Raw genomic sequence first — 17,712 nt, forward strand, 5'->3', positions numbered from 1 at the left:
CATACCGCACACCCTCGGCCTCTACGCAGACTGATCGAAATGGTCACACACTGACAGCAGCCAGTGAAGCTTGACTTCGGTGATCTGCTGGGAACCGTGCCTTAACGATCAGTCCACTGCGGGACAGTGCGAAGATGCATACCCTGGTAAGGGTGGGTTTCGAGCCCGCTACCTCCAAGCTGCAGAATGTTTGGCGGGCTGCACCATTCGGTTAGGGAGGCCCCGTAAGCTAAGTGAGTGGTCTTTATACCGGTTTACATTTGATTTAAATTTTCGATTGCTCATTTCTTTTACGTTTTCTAACACTTGAAATATCAAATTTTACCTGAACCTATAATGACGAAACAGTTTGAATAGTTTTAGAAGCTCAATCTTATTCTCAGCCATAATTAGCTGATTGTGACCAGTTACGTGCACTTTATGAACTAAATGAAACGTAACTTGGTTAAAGTTTCTTGCTTATCAAAGTCCCGCAGTGGACTGATCGTTAAGACACGGTTCTCATCAGATCACAGAAGTCAAGCATAAGTGGCTGCGGTCAGTGTGCGGCTGGGTGACCCACTTGGATCAGTCTGCGTAGGGGCCGAGGGTGTGCGGTATTGGTCCTCGTTAAACTGTGCTACCGTAAAGTGCTCGACTTCGCGTGCAGGTCGTTGGGCTATCGAAGCGGGGGTGCCATCCCCTCTGCAGAGGATCAAAATTGTGATGGCATGTCTTCGGATCATCCTCCGGGATGTTTCCCGGACCGTCGCCAATAGCCCATTGTGCAGCTCTAGTGCGACGTAAATCAACAACAACAACAACAACTTGCTTATCAAAATTTATGTAAAACCTTAACACTCTCTGTAAGAAAATTAAAATTTTAATTTGAACTCTGTAATTTAGCGAAACGTTAATAAAATCACATGAATGTTAAAATTGTATTAATTTTTAATAACTTATTAATTATTCTTCATGTCACACTTTAAAATTTTCCTTTATAAAATCTACATATTTTCTTCACATTTCTTTTATGAAATGTGCTAATCTTCTATACCTTTCCGTTAAAAAACCTTACATTCTTTGAAATAAAAGAATTATGGTAATTTTATCAATCAGGAGTTGGCTTGAATTATGCCAAATAACTCTAAATATAACTATCTTTATTTTGAAGGGATGAACTTACTTCTAAAGGCTTGATTCGCTTAGTCTGATGACATAAAGTTAATGGGAAGGGCATAAGTAAGGAACCTTACTGAAAAAATTATACCTGAAAAAAATTGTTGTTTGTGGTAGTTTTTGACTATCAGGAGTTAATCTCAACAATAATCTCAACTGTATTATTCCAAATAATACTGAACTTGATTAATCTTTATTTTGCCTGGATGAACTTCTAAAAACATATTTTATTTAATCTGATAACATAAAGCCATCGGAAAGGGTAACAAATAATACAATTAAAAAAAAGGGAATTGTTTTAGCTTAATTAAATGAGACGGTATATGTCGTTCAGTTTTGTCCATGATTTCTTAGTGTTGATTATTACTAATTTATTGATCATTTACTTTTTTCTCCCGTACGAAAAACGAGTATTCAGCTAGTCCAGAATAAACTCGGACTTATGTTGTTGTTGTCGTTGGCCATTAAGACAAGGGGTACGGTTGTTCTTGTTTTCCAGTGGCGCCATCTATAGCCAAGAATTCGACTTCTTGCCCACCCATTTACAGGACGGACCCATTCATTTATCCAAAGATCATGATTTTTATCTAAACCAGAGAACGATTACTCTCCAATTCAGTTCCCCATAGGTATAATTTGTTATGGAAACATGGAGGACTTTGCAACCCGACAGATTTAACGCGCACTTCTCATATTATACTACACGAGGATAGTTCGGCAGCCTGGCTTCGAACACCAGTTCTCACGAACGTGAGTCCAGCGCCCTGTCAACCAGGCTATCCCGGTGTCACTGAACATATCTTTCAAATAATTATTTTTTACAAGTCATGTTTTTATACAATAATCCATAGCGTCATGTTAGTTATTATACAACAATCACATGTCAAGTTGGCATACAATATTATGTTATTATACATTAATATGCAGCGATCCATACAACAATTTACGTCCCTATACAACAATCTATTTATATTTCAACTGCAATTTTGCAATTGAAATATTGATAAATATCCTTTTTAATGTCTGTTTGACGGCACAACTCACAATATTTCAATTGCAAATTTTCAAGTAAATAAATGTCTCGATTAACTTCTGCTTAGTATCACAACTTTGATGTACAGATTATAATGTACAGTTTGTTCAATTTTTATTTCACTTTGATTGATTTTCTTTTAGAACTTTCAAAAGACAATGTTTTTTTAAAAGTTTTCATTTTGTATACAGACAATGATAAGGAACTATTTTGGATTTCACTGAATTGTTCTCATTGTATCATTCTTTTTCCGGGAAGACTTCATCAGTTTTTCTGAAAAATATAAAGAAAAAATGGTTATGAAACACCAACATTAACACGATTAAAATCTTACAATTTAACTTATGTCTAAAGCAGCGGTTCCCACGAATACGGAACACTAAATAATCAACCTTCTTTTGACGAAACCCGACTAAAGTTTATTGTTGTTATTGTCAACGTTATAACTTATAGAAGACTATTTTTAAAATATTAGAGGAATAGGAAAGTAATGTCGTTTCGGAGCATTAAATATTCGTTAGTTTTAAAAACCCATTCATTTTTTTGATCCGTCATTGAAAGGTTGCTGCTAACGAGGGTGAATACACTTTTGATTAAAAATAAAATCTTGATAACGAATATCAAATGCACCGAAACGGCATTACTTTCCGGTCCCCCTAATATTTAAGTAGAAGAATGCTGCAGACTTTTCGTTGTCTTATCCCTAATAATTTCAATTTAGGTTTTATGCCCTACTGTTAAATTCGTAGTCCTTGTGCTATATCTAGTCTAGTTATGAATTGGTTTTTGGTGTATATACATAAACTGAAGATGAATAAATAATCCGAATTATGGTTTACTTCGAATTGAGAACTTAAAAGAACTGCTATAAATGTTGAAAATAGTTTTTAGGAAAATATATTTCTTTTTTAAGAAAATAAGTTATTTTTATTTTAATAAACAACACAGTTAAAATTTTTTATATATGCTTGCTCTTTTTATTATTTGTTCAATATATTTTTACTAGAAATATTATAGTTCCTTTTGAAAAATGCCATTTCTATTTAATAGGTCTTTTACTTAATTTCTCAAAGGCAGACTTAAGAATAAATAAGTTATGAATTATAAGTTGGATCTAAATATATTCGGAGGTTTCAAAATCTCTCACTGGTTAAAAAAAGAGTACTAACTCGCGGAACCACTTTAAATCTTCCGTGGAATCCTAGGGTTCCACGGAACACTAGTTGGGAACTGCTGCTATAAAGCATAACATTTCTTTACAGAAACATCAAAAATGCATATGAAACATTTTTAATCATAGCCATCGGAGCCGTGGTGGCTCAGGAAATAGAGCATTTGCCTTTAAATGAGGTCACCAGGGTTCGAATACCAGCGATGACTAGTCGAAACGAATTCCACACGTTACTCGCACCGACCAAAGTGCTGACATAAAACATCCTCTGTGGTAAACGGATCATGGGTTAGAGTTCCCTTGCCGTCAGGCTAACTGTGGATGGTTTTCATGGTTTTCTTCTCCATGTTACGCAAATGCGGGTTAATTCAATAAAAAAATTCTTCCTCAAAGGCAAATTTCTCCCAATACTCGATCCAGGATTTCTTTTGTCTTCTGGAATGGGTTCAAAATAGCAAGGCTATGGAGTTGAACATTTTTAGTCGTAAATTCAAAAAGTGGTTCAGCTGTTCAACGACGGTTATAAAATCAAATATCATACCCATTGTGCAGGAGAGACAAACGCTCGAGGGCTTCGCATTCCTAGAACTGTAGGGGACACTGCGCCGGTGTTATTCGTAACATATTTTAATGATAATAAAAATTTCTCTTCATGTTAAAAAAAATGCAAAGGCTGTTTCGGGTAATCAGCTTTAAGTTACATTTTAGTTTGTTGTACAAAAAACTATAAAACTTTGAAACTTGAAATTACACAGATATGTAAAAAGTACAGGGAGCACACCTAGTACAGGGAGCACACTGAATAATTTGTTCGAGAATTACTAACTGTAAAGCTTGTAGGAAAAATTGGTAATCTTCCATTTCATTATAATTAAGATGTTAACAAAATATTCTTACTAATGTACATCTATATTTGTATTATTTGAAAATAAAATATTCTGTGTGTTTGTGGAAAATAGTGATGTTTAAGGGGGGGGGGGTAGCATAACTGAATGCGACCCAATAATGGGGTTTGGCTGGTGGAGTCTCCTAACCTATTTTAAAATTTATAATATCTTTTTAGTTTTGAAAGTTCAGAAATATAGCTTACTGTATAATCACACAGATGAAATAGGAAAGGAGGTAATCTCCAAATTAATAGCTGAAGGGTCTAGAGAAGCCTCACAAAAAACTTCATATAAATCAAAATAATGAAATGGAAAATAAAATATATCTAAATACTCTTAGACTATTATTTAAACGCTGTTCTTAAACGCAAAACTCATTGCGTCTAATGATTGGATCTTCACTTTCTAGGACTCAACCTTTATGGCTCGAGTGGGTGGTCACAAATATACTAATTAATTAGTGCAGAAGATATTAAGTTAATAAAATCAGACACAAGAACTTATTTTCCCTGAATAAATATACCTTTTTTTCAAGGGATACAGATTCCTGAACCCAAAATATAGGGGGTAGCCGTAATCTGGTAGATATGATCCCAAAAATTCAGGCAGTAGAGTTTTTCAAAGTTTGGACCCCTTAATGTGAGTCTTATTTTTTGCATATTTCACCATATCTCCGGAAATTTTTAAGTAAATTGAAATTTTCTTTGCATACAATTATAAAATTCGTTTAGCCAAAGAAAATTCTCCTCAAACAAATTTTAGTGAGTTTTTGTTATTATTTTATTTAATAATAATCGAAACTTTTTTTGAATAGTAAGGTATGCAATTTTTTACATCATTTCAAAGAATGTGTTTTTACTTGACAAAATACAAAATTTGAGCAAACTCGGTCGAATAGTTCCTGAAAAATTGAAATACGTCTTTTTCAAAATGTGATTTTTCAGAAACAATTCTTCCGATTTCGCTCATGTATTATGCCATTTAAAATTGCATTCTTTAAAATGATGTAAAAAACTGTTTACATTACATTTCAAAAGTTTTTCGACTATTATTAAATAAAGTAATAAAAATAAATATATACCTAAAGTTATATTTTGCATGGAATTATCTTTGCATAAGCGAATTTTATAATTGTGTGCGAAAATTTTACAATTTGCTCAAAACTTTCTGGAAGCGTGATGAAATATGCAAAAAGTAAAATTAACAATAAGGGGTAAAAACTATAGATAGCTCTATATTGGGACTATATTTCCTAGATTGCGATTACTCCCAATATTTTCAGGGTCAGAAATCCGTTTCCATTAAGAAAGGTATATTTATTCGGAGAATGAATAAGCAAATAAATAAAACTATATCAGCAAAAAAGTAAATAAAAAATATGACTACATGCACAGTAATTTTTTTTACCGTAACAGTAAAAGGGGGCGAATGTACTGAAATGTTTTTACAGTGTGCAATGTTTTCTTTAAAACTATCAAAATTATTAGGATATTTTGATTTATTAAACTTTATTTGAATCCTCGGGCCGAACAAGGTTGACTCAGCCTTTCATCCCTTCAGTGGGTCGATAAATGAGTACCAAGCATGCTTGGGAACTAAACACTGGGGGTTCCGCGTTTGGCTGACCACCTGACCGGAACATCTACTCCTGCACCCCAGAGCCCAAGGTCAAGAAAACTGAGATGGGCACAGTAGGCCTTGGCCCTCTATGGGCTATCCTGTCGCTGAGTTTAGTTTTTAAACTTTATTTAAATAAGTTAAATACTACAAACATTCACTTTTATTTTACCTTTTACTAAATTTCGTAGTACATCTTGATGCCATTTGCTGAGAGTCACTTTTGCTTTGAAACTTCGTTTTTTCGAGGTTGCTTTAGAATCAGTTGCATTTTCATCATTTATAGGTTGAAGTTGATTGGCTGAAATATCAGTTGAGTTATCTTTTACCCTTTCTGATTCAGTATCGTCCTCTATATAGAAAGTATCAGTCTCAGAACTATTTCCTCTCTCCGGGATGAACGTTCTTGACAAAAATGTTGAAAGCGGACTTTGTATAACTTGTAGTGGCTCACTTGCAATTACTAAAAGGAAACATTTAGTATTTATTACAAAAAACAAATTTAATACGTAAATAGATATAGTTCATTCACCGTAAGAAGATGATTGATCTTCAGAGAGTTCATTTCAACGAGGGGAAGTTATGATGCTAAATTGTCGTTCTTGCTTTTCCCCGTCTTCCCAAATCTTCCTTTAATGCGTGACAACTTAATCCTGCTTTAATTTATAGACTCGTATCATGATTCGGCCTTCAATCGCCTTCTTACGGTTGCTGCACTGTAAATAGTGACAAGCAAGCAAATATAACTGAAGTTACCTATTATATTTGTAAAAATCAGGTAGGTAGATACTTTATTTACGTCACACTAGAATTGCACTACTGTTTTTCGGCGACGGTCTGGGAAACATCCCAAAGGATGATCCGAAGACATGACATCGAAATTTCGATCTTTAGCAGAGGGGATGGCTCCCCTGCTTTGGTAGCCCTACCACCTGCGTGTGGAGTTCAGCACTTTATGGTAGAACAGTTTAACGAGGACCGATACCGCGCACCCTTGATCCCTACTAGATGATCAAAGTGGTCACCCACCCGCCTACTGATCGCAGCCAGTGATGCTTGACTTCAGTGTTCTACTGGGAGCCGTGTCTTCATGATCAGTCCACTGTAGGACTGAAAAAATCGGAATCATTTATAGTTTAATATGAAACATTGGCTACTGTTAAATCATTTTTTAAAATGAATTTTCAAGCACCTTTTTTTAAAGGATACAAAAGAAAAATTTCTTTAAACGACTTCTAGGACTGGGATTTTTAGGACTGGATCACAAAACTAAAACTTATTTTAACTAATTTCATTTCATTCTTCATCATATATATATATATATATATATATATATATATATATATATATATATATATATATATATATATATATATATATATATATATATATATATATATATATATATATATATATATATATATATATATATATATATATATATATATATATATATATATATATATATATATATATATATATATATATATATGTGTGTGTGTGTGTGTGTGTGTGTGTGTGTGTGTAACATAAAAAGCTTCAATTAATCTTTTTGTTATCCTAATATTCCGATTAATATATTCTAATCGAAATACTTTCTCACACTTTTAAAAGCCACATCCTGTTCTTGAATCTATTTTTGGCTCAAGTATGCATTTAATTAAGAGCAGGACATTTTCCCCTTTGCTCTGTGTGGGAAACGCTCGATCTATTTTATGAACCAATAGCAACTACTAAGATTTCCCTCTTTCCCTAAATTAAGACATTTTACGGATTTTACTTTGCAAGATTTTCCCTAACATATAACCAAGGAGGGCAACTTTTCATGTGCACTTTCACTCACTCTCATGTGCACTTCACGCAGTCTCTTTCATGACTGCTCTTGTCTAATAATTAATAAATAAATTTTGTACCCTCCTTCCCGACCGACCTATGACCTGTTTTAATCCTTCCACTCGGCAACGACGTTATATATATATATATATATATATATATATATATATATATATATATATATATATATATATATATATATATATATATATATATATATATATATGAAGTCTGAAATTAAATTATTTAAAATCAGTTTTAGTTTTGTGATGCCAGCAATGCAACGTTCCTCATGTTCTGAAGAAATAGAGGAAATATTGTAGTGCTACCTCTGGGATTCGAACCCCTGTTTATTCGGTCATGAGTTTGACAGATCAGGCTTCTCGACTTAAGTATGTACCTAGCTGCAAGGAACTAAGTGGTTTCATAAAGTGTATTAAATTCGCGGATAAAATTCTAGTTGCTTAACCGCATATTAAGTGAAAACAGCTAATAAATAATTTTTCTCACAGTTGACAGTTTGAATACCATCTTCTTTATAGTTATTTGACTATTTTTGTTCAATATGGTTATAAAAAACAAAATTAAGCAAATTGCTACTTAACTATTTTTTTCCGAGAAACTTTGAACAGTGTATTGCCTTTGAGTAAGAAGCTACAATTTTTTCCCCGAATTATAAGAAGATATTTATCTATTACCGAATAATAATAATCATTAACTTCAAATTCATAACAAAATCATTGTTTATTGGTAACAAATTGAACATTCATTACCTATTGATTTTTCGATGACTAATAATTGTCTATCCGGTGTTCTTTGGGTATGTAGAAAAATAACCATCATGGCTATGAAAAGTAATGATCTGAAAACGAAAAAATCTCCTTGCAGAATATTTGTTTAAAAAACTTTTACGTTCATAAACTATTTATAAAATATTATGTAAAAAAATTTAAACAAAAGAGACACAAAAAACTGTGTCAAAAGTTTATTTAATACGTAAGGAGTACTATGTTTTTTTACATTTAGAATTTAAAGGGAAAAAAAAAACATGCTAATTTTTAAACACTGCTTGGAGAGCTTTATCTTAGGAAAAAATATCTTAACTATAAGAATAGTTTTTGGAGTTTAGTTATTACTCAATAAATTATAATTCATACAACGGATCGAAAGTTTTTTTCAATATAAACATGTTTATTTTAATAATATAGGGGAAATTTCGTGGTCCTAAAATGTTCATTTTCCCAGAAGCCGCGCAAAAGGCGAATATTTAAAGAGTAGTTCCTAACCTTTTTAGATAACTGATCCACTTTTCGAGTCAAAAAACTTTCAATACTAAAAACGATAATACTATTAATAATGAGTAAATAATGAAAAAGACTTTGTCTCATTTTAAGTCTCGTTTAAAAGATGTTGGAAATATACCTTTCGACCATTGTTAGAAACACTTTTTATTCTTCTTAAATTAAAATAATAATGTGAATTTAAATAACTCATATGTAAAAGCTTTAAATTGTTTGCATGAAAATAAATTCCTCATATCACTTCGAAGTTTAAATTAAATATTTAATTAAATGTTATTTTTCTTATATGTTATAAAAATATGAAATAATTGATATCGTTAATGTACATAATCAGGATATAATATGGCTATAATATATATATTTAGTACAGCTATTACTAAATAAAACATATTTTAAAATCTAATGAGAGAATTAAGATAACAACATGATATAAGGAAATAGTAATATTTTATAGTATCCCCTTGATTTCTTAAACAAAAACACATAAAGTAATTTGAAAGTATATGAATTTTTTTTAATAAAACGAGTTACAAGGGAAAAAAAAAGTAAGCAATTTAAAAACTTTTTCAATTTTTTTAAAAAGCAATTTATTAACATAACTAATTTAATTATTTTAAAAAGATACCGATTTCTATTGCGAACAAAAATAATTCTAAGCCATCAAACCAAAATACTAAACAATTTTAATGTGCACTTAATATTAATTTTACCTTTAATTTGCTAAAGACCCTGTTCGACAACAGGCCCTAACAAATGCCCTTAACTTTCTTAGCACCCCTTAAACATTTTCACCTAAGCCATCAAACCAAAATACTAAACAATTTTAATGTGCACTTAATATTAATTTTACCTTTAATTTGCTAAAGACCCTGTTCGACAACAGGCCCTAACAAATGCCCTTAACTTTCTTAGCACCCCTTAAACATTTTCACCACCCTCTGGGGGGATTTCACCTACGTTGGAAAAACTACACGGGGAAAAATATTCTGATTAAATTACCGTACGATATAATAAGGACATTTCTGAAGAAAACCACAACATAATTCTGCTTAATAAAACCAAAATATACCGTGTATAAACCATTCATTTGGTAATTTTTCCACTAATAAGGTAACGGTTTACCGGAAAATCTAGTTTTTTTAAAATTATAGTTTTCATTACCACACATTTAGTGAAAAATACAAAACTGAAAAGCAATTCATCCGAATAAACGGTTTTTTATCTCATTCTCTAAGGTTTCATGATAAAATTACCAAAGTTTACCTCATTTACCAAATTTTATCACACATTATAAAACCATATTTTATAGTAAATTTTATCAAAATCATTGCCGAAACGCTTCGGTAAAAATTGCAGAGCTTTTATTGTTTCCATGGAGCCAGAATTACGGTAAACTTAAAATTTTCTGGTAGTTTGGCTCATAATTTGTTTTCTCTGTGTAGTATTTAAAAGAGTCCCACAAACTTAATGCACTGCTCAACACTTAATTTTCTGTCAGTTTGCATGAAACTATAATAAAGAAAATGTTTTTCCGAAATTGCATAACATGTATTTTTTTTTGAAAAATTATAATGACTTACCCTAATAAGGCCCCAAATGATAACGATTTTCCAAACTTTTTTGCTGGTATTGTTTTGTGACATCCAAATTCCATTCTACTAAAAATTTCAGCAATCGTTCTTTAAGAAATCAACTTATTTTCGCAGCACGATTTTCTAAATACCTTTAGAACCTAAGAAAACTTTTCACTGTTAGATGACGTAACAGAAAATGGAGTACTAAACTGGCAGAGAGAGAAAACAAAAAGTTGAATTTGTTATCTTAATTTTATACAACAGACTGACCAAGTAATTGCGTCCTTGATATTCTTGCGCTGCGTTTAAAGTTGATACTTTTTTTTTTGAACTTTGAAAATATATTACGGAATGATATAACTCTAATAATTAATGTGATTAAGAATGCGTTTTTTAAAATCCAAGTAAAAAATAATTTGAAATGAAATATTTCTTTTAAGGAACTGAAAATGTTTACTTTTTTAATATTATGATCTTTTTTCATGATACGATTACAAACGAACATCAGCTAATCATAAAATATCAATGATTACAAAACAACATTAACAATAGAAGTGTGTTAGAGGAAATTAGGTTAAATAATGTCTATATTAATTATATATATAATAATGATATTAATTTCCTCTAGCAATATAATAATATTGTTAGATGAAATTAGGTTAAAAATATGTCAATATTATTAAAATGTCAATATCAATTAGACAAATATTTTGTTCAATTATTCTGCAAAATAAATAGGAATATTTTTTAGCGTTATTCCACATAATAACGTTAATGCTAATATATTGTTCGATAAAATTAGGTCAATTATACAAAGTAATATGAATTAAACTAAATGTTCGATTAAAATAATGTTTTACAAAAAATAGGAATACTTTCATAAATTTTTGCACAAAATAACGTTAATAATAGAATAGTGTTAAATAAAATTAGGTCAAATTTACAAACCGATATTAATTAGAACAAATGTTCTTATAAATTATTCTGAAGAATAAACGGTTCATAAATTGTTGATTTCTTTCATAAATTGTCGCACAAAATGACGTTAAAGAAGGAATACTGTTAGATAAAATTAAGGTAAATTTACAAAGCAATATGAATTAGACCATATTTTTATAAATTATTCGGAAAATAAACAAAGAATAATTTCATAAATTATTCCACTAAAAAACATTAATAATGTAGTATTTCTAGATTAAATTAATGCAAATCTATAGACTAGTATTGATTAGACCAAATAATTTAATAAATTATTCTGAAAAATGAAATAGCAATACTTTCGTAAATTATTCTGAAGAATGATCAGGAATATTTTTATAAATCGAGAAAATATTCATATTCTTTTAAAGTACATAGCAAGCGATAATAATTAAAAATGTGTATAAAAAGTCGTGAAAATTTTTTCTCAACAAATTGAAAATTACAAGGAAATCAAAAGGTTTTCAGAAATTGTTAATGGATTAGGTTGAATTTTAAGCAAAAATAATGTACAAAAATTATACTGTTAAAAACTATATGTAAAAGCACACAAAATAATTAAAATAATTTTCTCAAGTTAAAATGTTTTTTAAAAAATTGAGAATTTTATTTTACAATATCTTTACTATAACTCTTTCCATGTGAAACTTATTTTCAATAACATATTTGAAAAAAAGATCATTCATACATAATTATTACAAGGGGTGATCAAATGAAAAGGTACGAAACGACATGGTGGGTACAAATGTAGACTTTATTCAAAATATACACCATAGGCCTGAGCACAACGATCCCACTGATGGACAAGCCGCAGGATTCCTTGTTCCCTGAATTCTTGTGGCCGTGACGAGACCCAGTTCTTCACAGCATCCTTGAGTACGTCGTCCGAGTTGAAGAGCTTCCCTTTCAGGCGTTTCTTCAGTGGACCAAACACATGGAAATCGCAGGGTGACATGTCCGGACTGTAGAGCGGATGGTCCAACGTCTCCCACTTGGACTTGGCCAGTTCCATGTGTGTGACTCTGGAGACGTGTGGACGGGCGTTATAATGGAGCAGAACCACACCCTCCGTGAGCAGCCTCGGTCTTTTGTTCCTGATGGACCTGCGTAGGCATCAGAGTGTCTCACAGTACACATCGGAGTCGATGGTTTTTCTGTGCTCGAGGAAATCGGATAACACCTCGCTGCTCCTCAATCGTCGAATTTTGCAAAGCGAACGCCATCCTGTCCTCATACGGACTGTCGCATCATTTGGACGTCGCTTTTGATAAGAGCCTCTGCTCTTTCCTGCTCATGCGGGCACCCGCGCATGCTCCGATCTCAGTCAGAGAGTCTAATCGCATCCCGAGATGTCTTGCTACGTTTTCCCATAGCGGAATATGCAAATATTTAACTGTTACGTTTTTACGTATTTTCGTACCTTTTCATTTGATCACCCCTTGTAGTAATATAAAGGGAGTTAGTAAAAAAAGTAGCTAATTTTGACAGTCAAAATGATGAGACAAAATGTAGGGTAAACCAACCAGTGAAGGAACACTACCCAGTGAAGGAACATTTCATATCTATTGATTAAAAATAAGAATTTAAAAGTTTTTCTTCAGATTGATTGGTAACAATAACTTACTGCCAAACAATAGGAAGTCAACTAGCAATGTTTTGGATTACCTGGTCAAATAGACTTCTTTGGAAAAATTTTTGAATTTGTTATTTTCTCTGCAACACCTTCTTTCTTTGAAAAAATTATAAGGTGAGTGTTTGTATTTATATGTTTGAAGTGGAATTAATTGCACGTAATAGTTTTATTTTTCTCACTGTGAAAAAAGGAATTCAAAATATAGTTTTGCGTTTTATTTTTTTAAAAGCATCATAGCATTATAAAGTACAGAGATAAGGGGTACTTATTCTCTGGATCACCAAACGATGAAAAACCAGTGAAGGAACAAGTGTTCCTTTACTGTTTTTTTTTTCTAAGTTAATGAAAATGAAAGATAAACTTTAATTTTTTTGTACCTTTAGTGATGTTCCGCATCAAAAGTATGTTAAAAATACGAAAAACAATTTCTAACCAGTAAAGGAACAAGCATGTTCTTTTACTGGGCATAGATTACCCAGTGAATGAACAGTATGTGCTAATATGTTGACACTTTAATTTTCAATTCATGATTATAAAAAAAAGTTAACATTTTCCAAGTATTTATATGTTATAATTTCGAGAATAGGCTTGTTTTTAAATATTTGTATGGCTTGTAAATTCAAAAAGAGCATTAAAAAGTAACCAAAATTAAATGTTCCTTTACTGGGTGCTCAATTACTGGTAAGAGTTGTTCCTTCACTTGGTCTTCTTACTACTTGTTATTTGAACCTCCAAAACTTTAAAACAATATTATGTAAGTTCTTTAAATTTTTTTTACATAATTTGCAATTAGTAACAATTATGTTGACACTGTCATTTAACTAAAATTACGAATTTTGAAATTAATATGATTATTTAAATGGCTAGCGAAGCTTAAGTGTTCCTTCACTGGTTAGTTTACCCTATATGTTACTGTTAAAATGTGAAATCCGTTATTGCATAGAGTAGCTTGGTATTTCATGAAATAACTAGACAAGTCAGTTAAAGTATATAAATTATTGAATTCCACGGTTTAACTAAGAATTCTATAGAATAACGATTATTGGACTGTTAAAGTATGAAATACGGCACTTAAAAGCTCTTTGAACCGGTTTTAGCTGCTTTGCAATGACGTGTGTGTACACTTCATTCTGTTGCTTTAAGTTTAAGGGGTCACAGTACCCGTGCAACATTTTTTTCAAATAAAGGTATGATCATTCCTTTTGTGGATGCTTTACATGCTCATTTAACTTATAATCAATCATTTATCTTCAAAAAATAGTTAAATTGTTTAATTTTTTTAAGATTTAAAAAAAAACTGAAAAAATTCAAAATTTTTAAATCTTTACGGCTTTTGTATTTTAACATATTTTCAAACATTTTCGTTTCTTAGTGCTTACAATATTTATCTTAAAAATTTTGCTCATTCATTTATTGATTAGAACATTTTTTATAGATTTTTATGCAAAAAAGTCGAAAAAAAAGGTTAAAAATTCCTGTTAGATATATATAACATGCCGTAAAAGTTATAATACCTCATAAAATGTTTATTCCATGCACAGTTGAAATAACTGTATTATACTTTATCTTATAAGTATAACTTCATTATACTTGTAAAGCTTTATGTTAAATAGTAAAAATTCCTAAAGGATTTAATTAACATTAAAACACAAAATTATCATCTATGAGAAAAAACTCTTTAAAGTGGAATAATTGGAGTGAAGTGGCTGATCCAAGTTTTTGTTTTAGGGCTATCTGAAATCATACATAACTTTTTTAAAAATGTAGACAGAGCGATGATATTTTTTCTGTGCGTTTGAAATAGTTTGAAGTTTCATTATAAGTGACCCCTTAAGATGCAGAATTTAGACGGTGTATTTATAAATTATATATTTATATTGAATTATATCATTTGCTTTTGCTTATTATTTGTTAATTAATCATCCGCAAGAAAGATAAAATGCGTTTTTCGAGAGATTTTAGCTATTTATGATCAATTAATTCATATAATAACTTTGAAATTGTTTAATTTTCACTTTAATGGTCTATAATCAGTTCTTTAACAGAATAACTTTTTTTTTTATAATGGCGGGCACTTGGGGGTTGCCCCATTGGCCACAGAAATGCCAGAATTGCTACTCTATTCTCGTTACCCAGTGGGCACCTGTGGCGAAGCCACGGCGGTGGAGCAGCGTCGCCCGCGTCACACAACCACAAACCCGTTTATAGGGCGGATCACATTCACACAATCTCACACAAAGGAGAAAGGACGTAAAACACAGAGAGAAAGAAACCCATGCCCTGAGCAGGATTCGAACACGCGACCAGCGACTCAGCAGTCAGGCACGCTAACCACTCGGCCACCAGGTGAGCTTAATAGAATAACTAGTTATTTGGATTTCACACTTAAACGGTAACATATACAAAGAGTTATTCTATGAAATAACGGATTTCACACTTAAACGGTAACACATACAAAGAGTTATTCTATGAAATAACTGAATTCACACTTAAACGGTAACATATACAAAGAGTTATTCTATGAAATAACGGATTTTACATTTAAACGGTAACACATACAAAGAGTTATTCTATGAAATAACTGAATTCACACTTAAACGGTAACATATACAAAGAGTTATTCTATGAAATAACGGATTTCACACTTAAACGGTAACACATACAAAGAGTTATTCTATGAAATAACGGATTTCACACTTTAACGGTAACATATGCAAAGAGGCGTGGCATAAACAGAAGTTGTTATAACTTCGTTAATTTTTTCCTTAACTTTTCTTCTATAAAATATTTATTTGTAGATCATAAAAAATTTTATTAGTGATTTTAGGTTATTTGAAAGTTTTCTGCCGCCTTAAAATCTTTAGGAAACAAAACAGGCAAAAGTCTAAAAAATGTGTACGTGTCTTAATGGTTTTAAAGTGAAGCATTATGTCTCTTAAAGTCATGAAACTAGATGTTGACACCCATTCTGCATTTGGGAAAATAATTAAGTCCTCCTAAGGTGTGAATGAGAACAATATTTGACTGGCTTCGCTATCTGAACAGTCAACATTTGTTCAAGTCAACGTTTATTGGGTTTCTCTGTTGGCCTTGTCATAAAATGTGTGATAGATCATTAAGCTTAATCCTGCTTCGTGTATTTCTTTTAAGGCTGTGAAATCGATGGGAAAAAGGCTTAATGTTAGGCCTAATTAAGTACAAATGGAATTGTCATCATAAAAATATACTTAATGATTTATAATTAACACGATGTCTAAAAAATTGTGTGAATGAGTTTTTTAAAAAATTTACCAACATTATTAGACAAATTATTTTTACAACATGATTGGTATTAGACAAATTATTAATATTATAGTCCCCTCAAAATTTAGACCGCAATTAAAAACTAATGTCAGAAATGTATGTTATTTACAGATATGTAGATTAGAAAATTAGCTCATAAATACAAGAAATTATTATTTAAAAAAATCAATAAACTATACTTAATTTACTTTATCTCACCTAATTTTATTTGTTACATAAAAAATAAAATAAAAATTAATTTTGTATATTATGTAATACTTTTATTTTTCATATTTTGTTCAAAAAATGAAATCCACTAGTCTATAAAAAAAGGATATATATTGGCAATAGAACTTTCCAAAAGATTATTCGAATCTAATTACGTAAAATATTGTTTAATATACTGGAAGTTGAGTCTCAAGATAAAAATTCTAAGACAATCAAAGTCAATAAAATATTAGTATTTTATTGCGTTTGTATTTACTTCCTTTCATGTCTGTAACATAACGTTACAGACATTTGAAATTTTTTCTGAATCTTTTTGTCCGATGGTTATGCAAGTTATAATCTATTATTGTCTTCTTAATAAGACAACCATAATTTAAGGCGATGTTATCGCCAAACGGAAGGATTCCCGTTCGATTAGTGAACGGAAATTTTAACTAAAGCTCTGTGATGAATATTACACCTCAAATATTAATCAACTCTTGACAGCTGTAAATAAAGTTTATAGTCATAATATCAAATGGAATGAAATTCTTTGATTAACTAATTTCACTAAATTTCAATTGGAGTTCAATGCCGTATGAAAATGTATTAATGGCTTCCTGGCTGTAGTAGACAGAATCAATTGTATATTTTATATAATCAGAATTATTATGATGAATCATTCAAAATTTCGGCTTTTTTCGAAGGAGGTAGTTTCAATTTTCAATTGGAGTTCTATGCTTGACGACAAAGTTATAGTTGTTACCTAATTGATGCAATAATTGTTTTATCGTCATTTTATAGTCAAATATACTTTATCATCAATGAAGATTTTGATCTCTTTTGAGGGTGGTGTCTAATGCCATTTAAAGTTACTATCGTTTTTTGATGGTGAAAGCAAATTTTATCACCAATCGTTATTTTGTCACCAATCGAAATTTTGATATATTTTCTGTAAAGAGTTTCTTCTTGTTTACTAGTTTTTAAATAGAAGTTTTATCGGCATTACTGAAATTTGCAATTCTGCATAATACTGCG

At 31.0% G+C, this 17,712-nt stretch overlaps 1 protein-coding gene across 1 annotated transcript; it reads right to left on the reverse strand.

Annotated features, from left to right (window-relative positions):
• Window positions 1–807: 807 nt before the first annotated feature.
• LOC107444910 (uncharacterized) lies at window positions 808–10,842 on the reverse strand. Its single transcript, XM_016059177.5, has 4 exons — window positions 10,581–10,842; window positions 8,473–8,561; window positions 6,039–6,329; window positions 808–2,464 (listed from the first exon to the last, which is right to left on the reverse strand). The coding sequence occupies exons 1-4, from the start codon at window positions 10,652–10,654 to the stop codon at window positions 2,409–2,411; spliced, it is 510 nt and encodes a 169-aa protein (XP_015914663.1). The 5' UTR covers window positions 10,655–10,842; the 3' UTR covers window positions 808–2,408.
• Between the last annotated feature and the right edge of the window lie 6,870 nt (window positions 10,843–17,712).

This window comes from Parasteatoda tepidariorum, chromosome 7 (genome assembly GCF_982258835.1).
Source record: "Parasteatoda tepidariorum strain Cologne lab strain chromosome 7, Ptep-v5.0, whole genome shotgun sequence".
In the NCBI taxonomy this organism is placed as follows: domain Eukaryota; kingdom Metazoa; phylum Arthropoda; class Arachnida; order Araneae; family Theridiidae; genus Parasteatoda; species Parasteatoda tepidariorum.

Coding starts and splice junctions, on each gene's coding strand:
- LOC107444910 (XM_016059177.5), bottom strand. CDS start 10,654: ATGGAATTTGGATGTCACAAAACAATACCAGCAAAAAAGTTTGGAAAA. Junction 8,562..10,580: donor TCATTTGGGGCCTTATTAGG/GTAAGTCATTAT, acceptor TTTCGTTTTCAG/ATCATTACTTTTCATAGCCA. Junction 6,330..8,472: donor AGTCATCGAAAAATCAATAG/GTAATGAATGTT, acceptor GTTTCCTTTTAG/TAATTGCAAGTGAGCCACTA.